The 16,877-nt window shown below is 38.2% G+C and overlaps 1 protein-coding gene across 1 annotated transcript in view; it reads left to right on the top strand.

Moving 5' to 3' along the window:
• The window catches only part of NCKAP5 (NCK associated protein 5), a 643,822-nt gene that overhangs the window by 448,346 nt on the left and 178,599 nt on the right, over window positions 1–16,877 (top strand). Inside the window, exon 7 of the mRNA XM_081341973.1 lies at window positions 16,648–16,716. Within this exon, the coding sequence (XP_081198099.1) occupies window positions 16,648–16,716 (69 nt within the window). The remainder of the gene's footprint in view (window positions 1–16,647; window positions 16,717–16,877) is intronic.

Below are 16,877 nucleotides of genomic sequence, written 5' to 3'. Positions count from 1 at the left end.
TCTGCTTTCTCTACATAATTGTACCAACTAATAAAGAAGAATATTTGTAGCTCAGGGTTGAAATGAGGAGTCTTTGGTGCTCTCTGAGCTTGCTTGTTTTCTTGAAGACATTTCATTACCCAAACTAGGTAACATCATTAGTCTAGTGTGACTACACCAAGGACCCCTATTTTGTCAAATGTTTCATATCATGGTGCCTGTCTTAATTTATTGAAAGAGGGTTTTTCTTTTTCTATACAGATAGTCCTCAGCTTATGACCATTTGTTCAGCAATTGTCAGGCATGAAAGACAATGTTCATAAGTAAAGGCTCAATTTAACTGATTTATTGCTAAAAGCCTATGCATAGGAATCTTCTCAATTAACAGTCAGCACCTGGTTATAATTAGGTAAGGGTCAATAGCAATCAAGTAGGAGGTTGGACTTTGTGGCTACGTGATGATTCTAGGCTGGTTGCTCTTTTTACTCCTCCCACTGGCTCTGCCAGTCCTTCTTCAACAGCAATTGTTCAAAGTTGTGAAAGTGCTGAATGAGGGGACCTCAGTGTTCCAGTTGTTACAACATTCCCATCGTCATATGATTGAGTTTCCGACAATTTTCCACAAGCAAAATCAATGGGACCCAACAGGTAGTTGAAAGTTGTGATCAAGTTAGGTCCTCATTTAATGATCTGTATGATCCTCATTTAATGGTGACAACTGAGACTGAAAGAATCATAGTTGCAGGTGATGCGGTCATGTGGCATCATATTTTATGACTGCATTTCTTAGCGATGGAATTCCCAGTCCCAATTGCCACTGTAACCTGAGGAAAACCTGTACTTGCATGATAGAAGATCCCTGCAGTATTGTCTAAAATACATATTACTTGGCCAATTCAGCCATGTACTTTTTACAAATAGTTTTTGTAAAAAAAAATTTTTTTTAGAATATTGACATGGACAATCTTACTAATAGGATAATAGAAATTTATTAGTTTGTTTTTAAGCAGGCTAGCTCTTAAAGCAGACATGTCAAACTCAAGGCCCACAGGCCAGATTCAGCAAAATGGTGAGGGACTGGCCCCTGCCACCCCGGTCCACCGCAGTCTGGCTGGGCACCTCCCTGGGCACATACACAGGAGGCACCGAGCATGGTGGAGCCAGTGGTGCCCAGCAGCTGCCATAGCCCGATGGTTTCTCGGCGCCCGTTGTCCACCACACTCCAGGGTTCTAAAGCCCATGGAGCACAGATGGATCCTAGCACCATGGCCACTAGGCCAGCCCTCCAACAACAGGTGGAGGCAAAGGCGCGGGGGCGCAGGCAAGCAAAGACAGACAATGGGGCCACGGCAAGGCAGCCCAACTGGTCACCATCACCACCATGCCGTCGCTTCTGCCCACTTGGCTCCTGCTGTCCAACTCTGGCCTCCCGCCTGTGCCACACCCCTGACAGCCCTGGCAAACAGGAAGGGCGTGGAGTCCCCCATCCCCAAGAGGCAGCTGAGACTCTCCTCCCCACTCCACCTGAGCCCAGCCATGGAGCTGCTCCATGCGCAGCTGGGCACCCCCCAGGAAATGGTGGTGGATCATGAGGTCCCGGAGCCCTGGCAGCTTGAGGACCAGGCTGGGAATCCATCCCCCACCACCCAGGGCCCTGGGTAGCCCGCACCACCATACAGGGCCCCCCTGCATGGCCCAAGAGGGATGGTGAAGCGTCTCCAGTGTACCAGGCCTCAGCATCCACCCCAATCCCTCCCCCTCTGTGGAGACCCCTGGATCCCTCCCACAGCCCCCCTGGCCCCCACAGGAGTCCCCTGATGGAAGATGAGGTTGAGCCGACCATGTCCACCTGGCCACGTCCACCCATTGGCCAGGGCCCCCCTGCCATATCCACCCAAGGTCAACCACAATGCTGATGCGGCCCTCAATGAAATTGAGTTTGACATCTCTGCCTTAAAGCAATCATAAATATTCCACATCTGATAGATTCATGATGTCATAACAGAGGCAGCATAGTGAACATGAATATTAAGAATCACTGATTATTTAAATTAAACTGCAACTTTTTAAAAAATACAACTTTACCTTTTCTGTCTTGCTTTTTTAATAGGTGAAATGCTGTGTTGGTGACTTAATATATTCTAATGGTTGCTTTATCATCCTTAGGGAATGCTTTCCCATTTCATTTCCTGTTACAAAATGTCAAATAAATGCTTATGATTTGCTTTACAATCAACAGGAAATATAGTTCTAAAACTTGCATAGACTGCATAAAATCAGTTTGGTCATTATTTAAAGCCCCTAGGATAAAACTACCTGTACATTTCCTATAAGCAAATATATGCACTATTATTGTAAGACTCTCATTTTCTTATTTCTTAATTGTGTGTTTAAGGAATATATCAGACTGAGGGGAAAATAATATGCAAACAGCTTGCTGATCAAGAAGAATCAGCCAAAATATCAGACCTAAATTACCGCGTGCTGGAATGCAGATGAGCCCCTAGATGAGTAATTTCAAATCAATTTTCAGACTTAAAATTTAGATGCATCAATTTTGCTTTATAAAGTTGTGCATAATATAGTAGAGATCTCAGGGTAAAAAATCCCTTCATTTGTGCTTCAAAACATTCCATGTTATATATTCAGAGTGTGTGTTCTCTCTTTCTCAAAGTTAGTTTTAAATACTAGATATAATTGGGAAAAGAAAGGCTAAAGGAATATCTGCTAAAGCAGAATAAACCAAATTGAAATTTACAGAAATAAAATTTAGGTCCCATAATGCAGAGATGTTCAACATATCCCATCCTTTTGGAAGTCTTAAAGTTTATTTGAGAGCGTAATTTAAATATCCACTTTCTGCATATGCACTGTTTTCAAAGTTTGATTATTCTAAACTGCATACCATTCTGTATTAGTAGTTTTTAAAACGCCCTGTTTAGCCCAATGCTGATATTATGGTAGGAGTAATGCATTGATTAGAAATGAAAATATTTTTATTAAAGATATGTAATTTAGCATAGCAATAGCAATAGACTTACATACCGCTTCACAGTGCTTTATTGTTGTTGTTAATTGTCGTGTCCAACCCATCGCGACCCCATGGACAACGTTCCTCCAGGCCTTCCTGTCCTCTACCATCTTCTGGAGTCCATTTAAGCTCACGCCTACTGCTTCAGCAACTCCATCCAGCCACCTCATTCTCTGTTGTCCCCTTCTTCTCTTGCCCTCAACCTTTCCCAGCATTAGGCTCTTCTCCAGTGAGTCCTTCCTTCTCATTAGGTGGCCACAGTGCTTTATAGCCCTCTCTAAGTGGTTTACAGTGTCAACATAATGCTCCCAACAATCTGGCTCCTCATTTTACCGACCTCAGAAGGATGGAAGGCTGAGTTAACCTTGAGCCGGTCGGGATTCAGGGAACTGAACTCCGGGCAATGTGAGCAGAGTTAGCCTGCAATACGGCCTTCTAACCGCTGTACCACCACAGCATGGTTAAAAGGCCATACTTTGCAAGGTTGGAGATGCATATCAAGCGCTTCTCTTTTAAACATTAGATTCATCTTTCTTTCTCCAGCTTCTGCAGGTTATCAAGCAGTCACATGTGCCTCTGCCTCAATATTACTCCATTTTTGTCTTTCCATTACTGTTTTATAAACTTGAATGTATCTACTGAAAATGCCACCAACTCCACTGAGATTTATTGCCTGGCTGTTGAATGTAGAAAGGCAAGTTCAGCTTCCTCAAAAACAAAACAAAACAAAACAAACAAACAAAAAACCCTGAATAAAAATAGGTTAGTCTCTGTTTTCGACTCTTTTTTTTTTACCTTTAACTAAGCAGAAGTAATTATAGAAGATGCTATAAAACAATGATTTACACGTTAAAATCAATTTGGGAATGTGTTCAGCTGAGGATGGTCAAATTCTTTTTCCCCCTGTCTTTGATTAATAACCTTTTTGTTATTACCAGCTCTTTGGGGATTTTTGTTCTTTGGGACATATAATGGGAACAGAGTGGAACTCAATGAAATAACGAAGGGCTGTCCAGAATATTTTTTTGTTTTCAGGAAGAATTTGAATACTTTAACTAGTTAACTAGTATCCTTTGACTTTACATCATGTATGTTTGCCTGTACAGTATGTATATGGCTGTCAAGGTGGTGAACGGATAAAAGCAACAATAGCAGCCATTGTGCTCCTGTTCCTTTTTTAAAACAATGTCATCTGACAGGACCTGGCAGCGTACGTTTCTGTAAAGATACCTTATAAAATCGTATCTCCCAAAAGGTTTGAGCCACCCCAACATCCTCTGAGTGGTTCTTTTTTTAAAAAAATAGTACAAAATATTGTATTAATCACAATATCTCTTTTGTAGCAGCACATATTGGTTCATCCTTTGATTAGAAGTTGTTGTGTATTTACTTATTGTTATGTATTTAAATAGAAGTTAACAGGGCTGAGGTAAAACCGCGGCAGCTTTTGACAGCTGTCAAAAGCTGCCGGGCAGAACTGCGCAAGCGCCAGCGATTGACAGCTCAACACGCGCTACCGATGACAGCTCCGAGCTGTCAAAACCGGACGGCCCCGATTGGCGGAGACAAACGGCGCGGGAACGGACTCACCCCTGATTGGTCAAACTGCCGGCAGCTGTCAGTATAAATAGATGTCTTGTTCTCTTGTTCTTTGCCTGGTTCAGAATAAAAAGTTAACTGTTAAACTTGCTGTCTCACCTGCTTACTAGATAAAGCAGAAGTGAATGTTGCCTTTTCCAAAACAGATAGATTACAACTTTCCGACAAATATTCCCTGGTATCTGGAACAATACCACCTTTTCAATTTCTCAGTATGATTCTTTTAGCTACCCCTTCCCCAATAAGGAGCCAAATCTCAAAATTTTGGTGTATAGCTTTCGGCATAGAAAATCTGATGCCCATCATTTCAAAAACTATTTCCTCCCTAATATAACTTTAAAATCCCTCCTCCTGCAACAAAGAAATATTTCCTCCACACACACACACACACCTTTTTTTTTTTTTTTTTGCTTTCAAGTCACTGTTGACTCCTGATCTTCACCAGGATTAGTTCCTGCAGGGTTTTTTGGCAAGATTTCAGAAGTGGTTTACCCAACCCCTCCTTCCTAGGGCTGAGAGAGAATGACTGGCCAAAGTCACCCAGCCAGCTTTTATACCTAAAGCAAGATTAGAACTCACAATCTTTCTAGTCTGATGCTTAAGTATTAGACTGGTTCTCAAGAAGAATCTATGACATATTCAGTGAAGAAGATGATGTTTTAAGTTCATTATCTCTAATATATTAGTGTAGAAATATAACATTACCTTTATGTCTATTTATTATTAAATAAAAATACATTTAATAACATTTCACATCCCTTTCACATTCCAATTTAGTATCACCAACCTAAGCGTGTAAAAGGATCAAATATATTATACTTACCTATAGGCTAATAAACAAACCTCCTTGAAAAACAAGGAATATTTAAATTAGAAATAAGCATATACAGTATATATGAATACAGAAATTTACAATGAGATTAATACTTCCAGAGACTAAAAAAGCTATAACTGAATGCAAGTAATATACAGCTAACACACTTCCCAACAAAAAGAAATCAGTGACAATAAACAAGACATAAATTGACTTCCGGAGACAGCTAATTCGCCATATCAATTCTCCTGTCCTTCCTTCCTTCCCTCTGTTATTGAAGAAACAGGAACCAAAATCAATGTTAACACTGGCACATTTGTATGTAGACTCAACAGTTAGCAAGACAGAAACAAAATAAAAAAATATTCCCAGAACAACATAACCATTTCAAAATGGCGACAGTCATTGCAGTCATGCTTGATCTGATAGAAAGATGGACTGACAAAAAATAACAGGGAATAAGAAAAAACAATAGTAGATTTCTCTTTAGCCAAAAGAAATTCCTTCATCAAGAAGATCCGTGTCTCAGGAATATCACTAAATACTTGGAATTTGTATTCTTTACATCTCAATGAAAGTCCTCACATTCTTTCCTAAAAATCATAACACAAGCAGCAATCCTGAGAAATTTGACAATAATGTAAGGGGCGGTCTTTGGGATCCTTAAATTTGATTTAACCTAATAAACTTCCTGTATTTCCAGATCCACTCCTGGAGGCAATGAAAGTATCTCTTACAAATATTTTTCCAGAAAATCAGACAAAGTTTTTGTATTTTGTATATTTGTAGGAAGATCCCTTATCTTTAGTTTTCTGTGTGGATTAGTTCTTAAACAAAACTTTATTGACTTCCGGTTTTGTGCCATAGCGGAGCAGCTGAGGGATTGCATAGCTCCGCATCCCACCGATGGTTTCACCCTGCCAGGGGACACTTAATGGGTCTAAAGTTGCCCTGGAGAGGCAACAAAGGACGGTCCCCCTGTGGATCACTGAAAGACAGCAATAGATCAGTTTGATCCGAGAGAAGCCCTCCAACCCGACAGGAGAAAGGCTAGCTGCACATCAGTGACTAGCCCAAGCTACCAGCAGCCAAAGTCCAAAAGCACTAACCAGAACAACGGTGAACAGTGTGCTTGGAAGTATGTGAGAATATCGATCTTCTCTCTTCTATTTTGTAAAATATTTCCTGGAAAAGATCCCCAAGAAGCAAAACATTCTCTGAAAGTGAGAAGGGAAGGAACCACACCCCCACCTTTCCATAGATGGAAGTGGCAATTTAATTTTTATTGGGGACAGAAATATATTAAAATGAAGTTAATACTATAGCTTGGATAAATCTGAAAATTACAAAAACTGTTAAGATTTCACATCTGAAAGAGTATTGATGAAATTACAAAAAAACAACTCTTTGTTTTAAAAGTTGGAAAATGAATAGCTACTGACATCTAGTGGAGGATTAAAGCATAGAACAACAGCTGCATTGACTCAGAAATTGGCAAACCTGTTCCTTTGAATCTTAGTGACTTTTAGCCAAATAGAAAACAACTGGGAACAGAGGAAAGAAAATACTCTGGGCCACCTATTACAGATTGAGAACTATATTTATTTTAAAAACTGCTGACCTTCTGGGATTATAAATACTTACTGAGCTGTGATCTTTAGCTCAAGAATTATTTGCAGAAAAAGAAAAACCTTGACTTTTGGCTAGTCTTCTAGGGGGGAATTTTACTGGATGGTTGTTTGGACTTTATGATTGGCTGGTTTGAAAGGCTAAATACAGAGACTATTGGTACCGATGAAAGAATATCTGGAGGGAGGAGATAAAATGGATGTTGCATACCTGTCTAAAAGTGGCAGGAAACCACACCTAATATTTCCTTCTGAAGGCCCCAGCCTGGAACATCAGAGATCTGCAGGAGCAATATTCCAAGACAAAGCAAATACTTTCCAGGAGGAAATGTATGCAATGTTGCGACAGATTCAAATGACAATGGTTTCAAATCATGATGAGATTAAAAACAACTTTGACAGCATAAATGAGCACATTTCTAACCTAAACTTACAAGTAAAAAACTCTTAGAAAACGATGACAAAGAATGAAAAAACAAACCAGATAACAGAACAGAAAACAGAGGATAGTGACTCAAAGAGAGAAGCTACAGATGGAGAGAACTACAGTTTAATACAAACAAAAGAAAACTTGCAAGGTTTTACCACAATGGAAATGGAAAAGATATCTTATTTTTCAGGATTTCAAAATAAACTTGAAGATTGGAAAGAAGTTCTAACAAAATGGACTATAGAGCAGCCAGGAGAATCATTAAAGTTTGGGAGACAAAAAACACATGTCCTATCTAATTTGTTTTTCCTATTCCCAACAACATTTACAAAAATACATGAAGACTCCCCTGGCAAGTTGACTTGGAAAGCTACCTGGCAAATAAGAAGGCTAGAGTTAGATTCAAGAGATTTGATTCAACTTACCAGATGGAGTACTATATGATTAAACACTTGTTTGAATATGGTTAAAAGAATAGATAAATTATGGATATAAAGGGGTCCCATAGTAAGAGGGATAAGATATACAAGTAGCATGGTATTTTTTATAATATATGAAATGTAAAAATATTGGGATGGTGTATGACAGACATGTCAAACACAAGGCCCGGGGGCCGGATCCGGCCCGCGAAGTGGTTTCATGTGGCCTGCGAAGCCATCCTGGAAACAGTGAGGGAACGGCCCCCACTGCCTTGGCCCTGGCCCAGAGACCCTCCTTCTGCCAGAGACCCTCAGATCTGTCCCACTCCTGCCCAGGCCCCCACAGGCACCCTTGATGCGAACGATGTAGAGCTGGCCACGCCCACCCAGTAGGCCATAGGCACTCTAGCCACGCCCACCCAGTAGGCCATGCCCACCCTGGCCACACCCACCCGGCCCCCTAAGGGCAACCGCAATGCTGATGCAGCCCTCAATGAAATTGAGTTTGACACCCCTGGTGTATGAGAATGAAAAGTTTGGATATTTAAAGGTTATTAACTTTGAGAAAATTATGACTGATAAGAATGGTTTGAATACAGAGGGGAAATTAAGCTTAAATAAGAATCTTGAAAACAGGATATATAGTGACTTAATAAGATGACTTTTATAAATACAATTAAAATATAAGCTGATCAGAAAAGATGTTATATGCTGATATTACTGTTATTTGTACAAACACAAGAAAAAGGTTTATATCCAACTTTATATGAATTGAAAATTTTAAGAATTATATTTGTTTAATGTTGACAAAAGGAGAATACTATTGGAAGTATAGATCAAAAAATATATCATTAATTAATTAATATAGTGACTATGGAACTATAGAAATAATTATTATTGATTGCTTTTTAAATATATGAACCCAGACAATACTCTGTTTACTAAGCATGTTATTGCATTAAAGAATATTATTGTAAAAAATCAATAAAATATACTTTTTAAAAAAAAGAAACAAAACTTTATCATATAGATTATGTTCTTTACTTGTTTTACCATTGTAAATTCAGGTGCCTTGTAAATTTTGTAAGTTGTAAATTCTCGTGTTTAGGTTCACAAGAACAAGCTACTGTGTTCACATTTTCCACTCCTCTTTCAACTTAATTTGTATATTCATAGTTCTCATTTCTTCTCATAATTTCACATTGCCATCCAGAGTAGTAATATTTTTTATCCAGAGTAAGCCAATGCTTTTTACAAATGTTAGTCATCTCATAAAATAATTTGCCATGATTAGCCTCCATAAGAATACATATTGATTGCAATTTGTCCAACACCTTAGGGTTGATTCGTCCTGAAAAAGACACTCTGTCTCAGATTGAATTAAGCCTGAAAACACAGGAGACATTTCTGCTTTAGAAATCTCAGCAACGGTTTAATTTCACTGTCAAGACTAATTATTCTATAGGAGAGAGGCTCTTCCTTGTTTTTTTTCCACCTTTTACAAGGTACAGTTAACTCTTCTTAAAAAGTACTAATGTATGCTTAGCAAAGTTAATGCAAAATAGATGTGTAAAAAAGGCTTATCAAACTATGCTCTGACTAAAGTATTCTAAACACGTACTACTTATATATTTTGTCAAAAATGTTTTCAGTATCTAATGATAAGATTACAAATTGGTCTTCATTTTTATTCAGCTCTATTAAATCTACAACTAACCTAACGTAACCTAATGTCTGCTGCTTGTCTAGTTTTTATAAACACTGCTTTTATCATTTTTAATGATAGCACTTCTTGTAATCTTTTTTCTAGCACTGCTGTTAAGATTTTTGTATCAATGTTAATCAGTGAGATTGAACACTGGGCATGCTCTTTGCCTTATTTTAGTGTAACTGTAATATAAACTTGATTTGTCTGATGAATGAGACAAATCAAACAAATTGCAGTCATATTATTTATCTAAAAAGTCTTAGTAATGAAACAAAACATCGGCACTCATGGAGGGATGCCAGAATCTGAAATTTCCTCCCCCCAAATCCATCATAACACACACACAATCCCCGCCCTTATCTACACGTCATAAATCACATTATCCAATTAGTTTTACATATGAGGTTTCACTTCCCATTTTGTACCCAGGCTTTTGCAATCTTATCACAACTTCCGGGTGATTCTTCCCTCCCAAATGAAGCAATTAAAATAACAGGCTGTCTCTTATATTGTCAGTGCAAAAACATGTCAATGTTTGCAGCATTGACACTTGATTAAATTCCTCAGATAATATTCCCTTATCAAGTATCTTTTCATATAATTGACAAAGTTTTGACATAAAAAATTAGGAATGCCTTTAGGAGTGGACTTCATATGTATGAATATAATGAAATGTGGGATATAATAGGTTTTAAAAAACATGATGTTTGTATACAGGCAGGGCTATTTTTGGCATAGAATGCTCAGAACGGAGTTCCGGCACCTTTTTTGGATGGAACCTTGTAGGGTAGGCAAGGCGGGTTGTATGACACGTGTGAGTTCCGGCACCTTTTTCTTTTACAAAAAAAGCACTGTATACAGGTAGTACTCAAGCTACAACTGGTCAGATAATGACCATTCAAAGTTACAATGATCTTTGAAAGGGTCCTTTTTATGGCCCATGAAATACTTCTGGCAATTATAAAAAGTTGCTTCGTGCCCTTTGCATTCACTATTCAGACGTTTGCCTATCAGCTCATGTTTATGACCAGTTGCTAAACGCCCTGTAATCATGTGAGCCCTGCTGCAATCTTCTTTGCTGGCTTCTAGAGAAAGTTAGTGGGGAAGCCAACAGGGAAGCTTGCAAGTGGATGGAATGGAGCAGAGCTGAAATCCCTTGTGGGACTGCAGGAAGGGAGCTGAAAATTGGAAGATTTCAACTCCATTCCTGCAGCCTGCTGAAGGATTTTCTCTCTGTACTTTCAAAAGAGCTGAAATCCTTTCCCTGCTGTGGGAACATTTGAGAGTGAAAGGGCTGCCTGCTGGGAGGATTTTAGCTCCTCATCACTTCTAAGGCTTTAGGTACAATCCCACTAGTAATTATATTTGAGTGAAGACAGTAAACTTCTTTCAAGAATGAGTGAACACCAGTGTGCTTGTGGGCAAGAGGCTGTGCTAACAAGACCTCTGAAAAAAGAGACAGGCAACAATACTTTGGGTTCCCTTAACTGGGTGCTGTTCAATGGAATGCAGCTTATTTTTTTAACCACAATTTTTCCCATTAAAAAAAAAACACCACTTGGTTTCCTTAATTTTAAAAAGGAAAGCATCCAACATAAGCTGAAAATGTGTGCGAGTCTTGAATATTCATAGACATGTGAAGGGCATTATATGATGGGAAGATTATGAGCAAAGGTTCTGATATGATACTTGGATTCCCAAACTCAGTTTAATTTTGGCTTGAAAGGTTTTTTAATTTGGTCTATGTCTACAGGAAGAATAACAACAAGGACAGGGTCTCTGGTAATTAATAAGACATCATCCTGTCTAATGAACAGGTTCTTTTGCCCCTGCAACCTCAAATGAAGTATATATTGAGCTTTCTATGATGTCTCTACATCTGTGAGCTGTATCCTTGACCCTTTGTGCTCTATTGTACAGCCAAGGTGTGCCATTGGCTTGGAGAAGGACAACCTTGGAGGAGACTGTGGTGTGTTCCCTCCTTAAGAAGGCTGTCACAATGTTCTCCGGGGGTTTTTAGAACCAGAGGTATATTTATAAGGTTTACAAGGATGCAGTGGACACAGAGAAACAAGATAAGACAGGCTTTGGGTCTTTTTTTTTACTATATATAACACAATTATATACAATAGGTATATTTGCAACAGGTTTTTGTAAAAAGAGCCATCGTGGTACAGTAGTTAGAATGCAGTATTACAGGCTAAATCTGCCCACGGTCTGAAGTTCCATCCTGACCAGCTCAAAGTTGACTCAGCCTTCCATCTTTCCAAGGTCGGTAAAATGAGGACCCAGATTGTTGGGGTCAATATGCTGACTTTGTAAACTGCTCAGAGAGGGCTGTAAAGCACTATGAAGTGGTATATAAGTCGTAATTGCTCTTGCTGTTGTACCATACAGTCAAGGCTTTTAGCCTGGTGTCAGGTTTCTTCCGGAGTCTTTCTCCTAGAGGCTATTTAGCTCTCTTGGTAACTGCTTCACTTCCTCTTTCTTCCCAGCTTCTGGATGTATGAAGAGAGGGTAAATAGAAATGAATGTACTCAGTGCTTTTTTTGTAAAAAAAAAAAAAAGTACCAGAACTCACACACGTCATACAACCTGTCTTGCCTACCCTATAAGGTTCCATCCAAAAAAGGTGCCGGAACTTCGTTCTGGGCGTTGTATGACAAAAAAAGCCCTGAATGTACTGAATATACGACTAGTTTCCTCAGCATGGCTTCTTTCCTTTTTTCGATCTGTTTAACTGAACTATCTGTGTTTCCTTCATTTGGGAAATAACTTCTCTCAGCTCTTCTGTCCAGTCCTTCCTTCCCCAGAGACCAAGACTTCTCCATCAGCAGTCTTTCTCCTTCCTATCTTGGGTCCTGCATGAAGCCAGCTATTTCCCTCCTTCCCATCTTGGATCTTGAGTGAAAATATAATCTCTCTGGGACTCATTTCCCTTTTTCCAGGGAAGCCCTTCATGGACGTTAATTTTCCCTCTCTGACCAACTGAAGTGAGAGAAGCTGGACGAAGCATTTTTAGAGATTTATATGACTCTGATTTCTTGAAGGAATGATAATAAAAGTCTAAAGAGTCTAAAAAGGAATTGAAGAATAGAAAGTGATAAATACCTGTCTGGTGAGAATATTGAAAAACAGTAAGACTGCAGATATAGATGGCCTAATTGGAGAAATGTTAAAATATGGGTATGGTTTGCTTACACAGTAGCTCTGTTCCTTATTTAATACGTTTGTGAAGCTGCATGTCTGCTTGTAATTTGGAAGAATGCATTATAGTCTCCCTATACAAAAGGAAATTTAGAAAGCGAAAGACAAAATAATTAGTTTGCAAAGTTGAGTTGAAGATGATTGAAAGAATACCAAAAGATATAGTGTTCAAGATTTAGGAAGTAGATTGTGTCTTTTGCTAGACAAACTGGATCTTTGTCTGCAGGTCTTTGAAAAATGTTTGAACGTGAGAAAGTTTATTTCAGGCTTGTAGATTTAGAGGAAATACGATAAAATATATAGGAATGAATTATGGCATATACAGTATTTCATGAGTATGGAGTTGAAGGTCATTGATCAATCCAATCTGAAGGATATATGATGGAAGCTGTGGTAAGGAAGGCTTTTTCCCAGCTTTACTTTTTATGCCATTCGTGATTTTTCAGGAACAGAAAGTGGTAGCAACAGTGACTCATGATCTTGTCATGTCATGGATTAACTAGTATAATACACTCTAAGTGTGGCTTTTCTTAATAACCTTCCAGAAACCACACCTCTAATGAAGGATATGGCTTTTGTTATTGTGTTATCACCACAAAGTTCTAATATTGTGGTAATTGCAATGATGGCCAGCTGTTTTTGGGTGCATATCAAAGTATAGCTTGGAGCCAAGTTATTTGAAGATTGCTTATTCTAGATAAAATGGACCCATCTAAGTCATGTCTTCAGAAAGTGCCTGCTGAAAGTCCTTGGAAGTAATGAATGGGGGCATTTTGAGTGTAAACACATGGTATGTGAACATGGATAGGGCATTGGACTGCTGATTTATTTTGCTTTAAATGTGACCATTTTATATAATGTTATGCATACACACAGTAAATCAAATCATGTTTTGGTTGTGAGGATGCAATGTATTTTCATATATGGTGGACTTGTAAAAGGATAAAGTTTTGTCCGCAACTGTTTTTATTGGGTATTATCACTGATACTACCGTTGTGGACACTAAGTTGATGTTGAATTTAATTACGGCAGCGAGACTTTTAGTAGGGCAATATTGGAAGAAGGAAGAACTGCCGACTATAGAAGAATGGACTTTAAAAGTTTCCAATTTGGCGGAAATGGCAAAGATCTCAGCGTATTTGAAAGACCAATCGCAACAGAGATATATTGTGGAGTGGAGAAGATGGATTGATTATATCCAGAATAAATATGGGACTAAAAAGTTTCACTTAGCATTTGAATAAGTAGTGGATTTATATGATGTATAACTAGCTTGTAGTTATTTTATTAAGAGTTAAAGTGCGATAGAATTTAATATTTTATTGTTGTTTGCATATTTTAGATTATGTTTGTTTGTATTTTTATACCCTGTATTTAGCTCTGGGAAGTCGGGGGGGGGAGGGGAGGGGAGAGTTGGGGAGGTTTGGGGAGAGGGGAGGGGGAGGGGAGGGGTTTTGTATTCAAAAATGTACTGTAAAACTTTTCAATAAAAAAAAAGTAAATCAAATCATGTTTCAGTGAATCAGAATTGATTTGGAAGAAAATTTTATATCCAAGTAATTAGTAAAAAGTTTAAAGTTAAACAGTGATTAGATATTTCAGCAAGACAATGATCTGAGACATTTTGTTCAGTTCAACCAGAAAAGAAAGATAAATGTTTTGTAATGGCATTCTTGAATATGGTTGAAGACATGCAGTGCATGCCATGAGGCCTACAAATATTTCTGAACTAGAAAAATTCTGAAAGGAAGAGTGGGGGAAAAAGTCCAAAAGCAAAAATAGAAATAGTGAAATAACTACATAAATAGAAAAAAAATTAACTATAGGAAATGTTTGGGAGCTATTATTTCTCCCCCCCCCCAAAAAAAAAAAGTTACAGTGGTGTCCAAGCTTTTCCACCTATCAAACTCACTGTTCTTATTTTGAATTTATAAACAACTTGACATTCAGAATTGCAGAGAATTGTGTAACTTTTTACCATATAAAGATTGTGGCAACATTTGGTCACTTAAGGAATCACTCTATGCTGGAAATGCTGGCTTAATGTTTGTCAAAGGGAATAATGGAAGACTGATGAGAAGAGGGAATAATAGAAAACTGATGTGAAGAGGGAATGAGATGTAACACCCAGAACAGGATGATTTTTCTGTATTTCTATGTTTCAGTATTTTATGGCATGTTTTATTTACTAGTAGCAATCTTATTTGCTGAGTGCTAATGCTTATTTAGTCAGACAGGCACCATCCATACATGTCAGATAGTGGTTAATATGTTGGAATAGCTATCAAGAAGATCCAGTTTCAATTTCAGCTTCAGCCATAAAATGAACCAAGAGATTTTGCAATGACAAATGAGTGACCTGGCCTACCTCACATAATTGATGTGTGGAGAGATGGCCTAGTTGTAGGACAGAATTTGATCCCACCTTTGGCTGTTAGAGAAAAGGTGGTTCATAAATGTATTGAATGAATTCTGAACAGAGTCATCATTTTTTTTATTAAAATATCACTTATATGGACTAGAGTGGGATTTGCACTGTCTGATACTCTTGGGTTTCTTTCAGAGAAGCTTTTTTGTGCTTCAGAAATGACACCTTTCTCATCGTGACACAGAAGTGATCATGGTTGTTTCACCTCTCAGCCTTGACCTGGCATTTCCAATGCCAGAAGAGATTTCTGCTTTTTAGAAGCAGTTCTGTTGAAAAAAAAGATTACCTTGGTTTTGTGGATTGCCCAGATGCAGTGATATCATGGAATTTACTGTTGAATCAAACCACCTCTCCTGCTTTAGTTTGTACTGATGAATTTAGTTTTATAGTCTTGAAGGTTTCTTTGTCGGTTTGCTTTAATGCAGAAAGGTTATATACCTGTTCTGCTGTTGTTCTGAACAAAATATTGTGTATATAGTAAGGGAAATGCATGTTCAAGAACCCAAAAAAATGAAAATGAAAATATGACTGCCCTAGCCATCAGTGCTATGATGTCTGAATGATAAAAGGAAATCAGTTTTTATTATTGTAGTTGTAAATCTGTTAATATTAAACAAAGCTCTCCGATTTAGAGCGGGAAGAGAATGCCCTTGACTCATGGTTTCCTAGCACTAAAGTTTGGAAGACTTGAATAAAAGAAAATTGATATATCAAATATCCACTGCAGTATTTTTACTAAAGGCTGTTTTCAGTATCTGTCAAGGAGATATTACAGATATTACTGTCTGACTCTTCTGAATTGCAATATATTGCTCATGTAATTTCATAACGTTAACAGAATTTGTGTTATTTCAGAACAACAACTATGTATTTGGAGGGGGTTTTTTATTCAAAGTTTACATTAGATCATAAAGAACTGTCTATTTATCCTACATGGTTATGAGATGATGAGATTACATACACATCATAGATAGTCCTCGACTTACGATCTCATTTGAACCCAAAATTTATGTTGTCAGGCAAGGCATTTGTTACGTGAATTTTGCCCCATTTACAACATTTCTTGCCACAGATGTTAAGTGAATCACTGCAGCTGCAAATTAATAACACAGCTGTTAAGTGAATCTGGCTTCCCCAATGTCTTCGCCTGTCAGACGGTTGCAAAAGGGGATACCGCAATCATCATTAATATGAACCATGCCAAGTGTCCGAATTTTGATCACATGACCATGGTCATAAGTGTGAAAAACAGTCATACATCACTTTTTTTCCAGTACCGTTGTAACTTTGAACGGTCACTAAATGAACTGTCAGGGACTACCGGTATAATTGTCATGTTCTTTACTAAATCCACTAATTAATTTATATTTCTGTTTGTATGTTTGTGCTTGTGTGTCTTTCAGGCAGAGAATTCCGCACTGGCTATGGAAAATAAAAATCAGCGAGAACAGTATGAAAGGTGCCTTGATGAGGTGAGATGGATGGAAAGTTGGTCTCCGAGTCTTTGGTTAAATGTTCCCTTCTCCCTCCCATACCTCAGCTTTCTGACTTGCTTCTGTTTTCCTTTCATTCTCAATCTCAAGTTTTTAATTATTTTTTTCATTGATTTATTGAACGTATTTATATAACTGGC

Source organism: Vipera berus, assembly GCF_964194415.1.
Source record: "Vipera berus genome assembly, chromosome: 1".
NCBI classification, from domain to species: Eukaryota; Metazoa; Chordata; class Lepidosauria; order Squamata; family Viperidae; genus Vipera; species Vipera berus.
The sequence above is the reverse complement of the archived record's forward strand: the minus strand, read 5'-3'. Positions and strand labels throughout refer to the sequence as shown.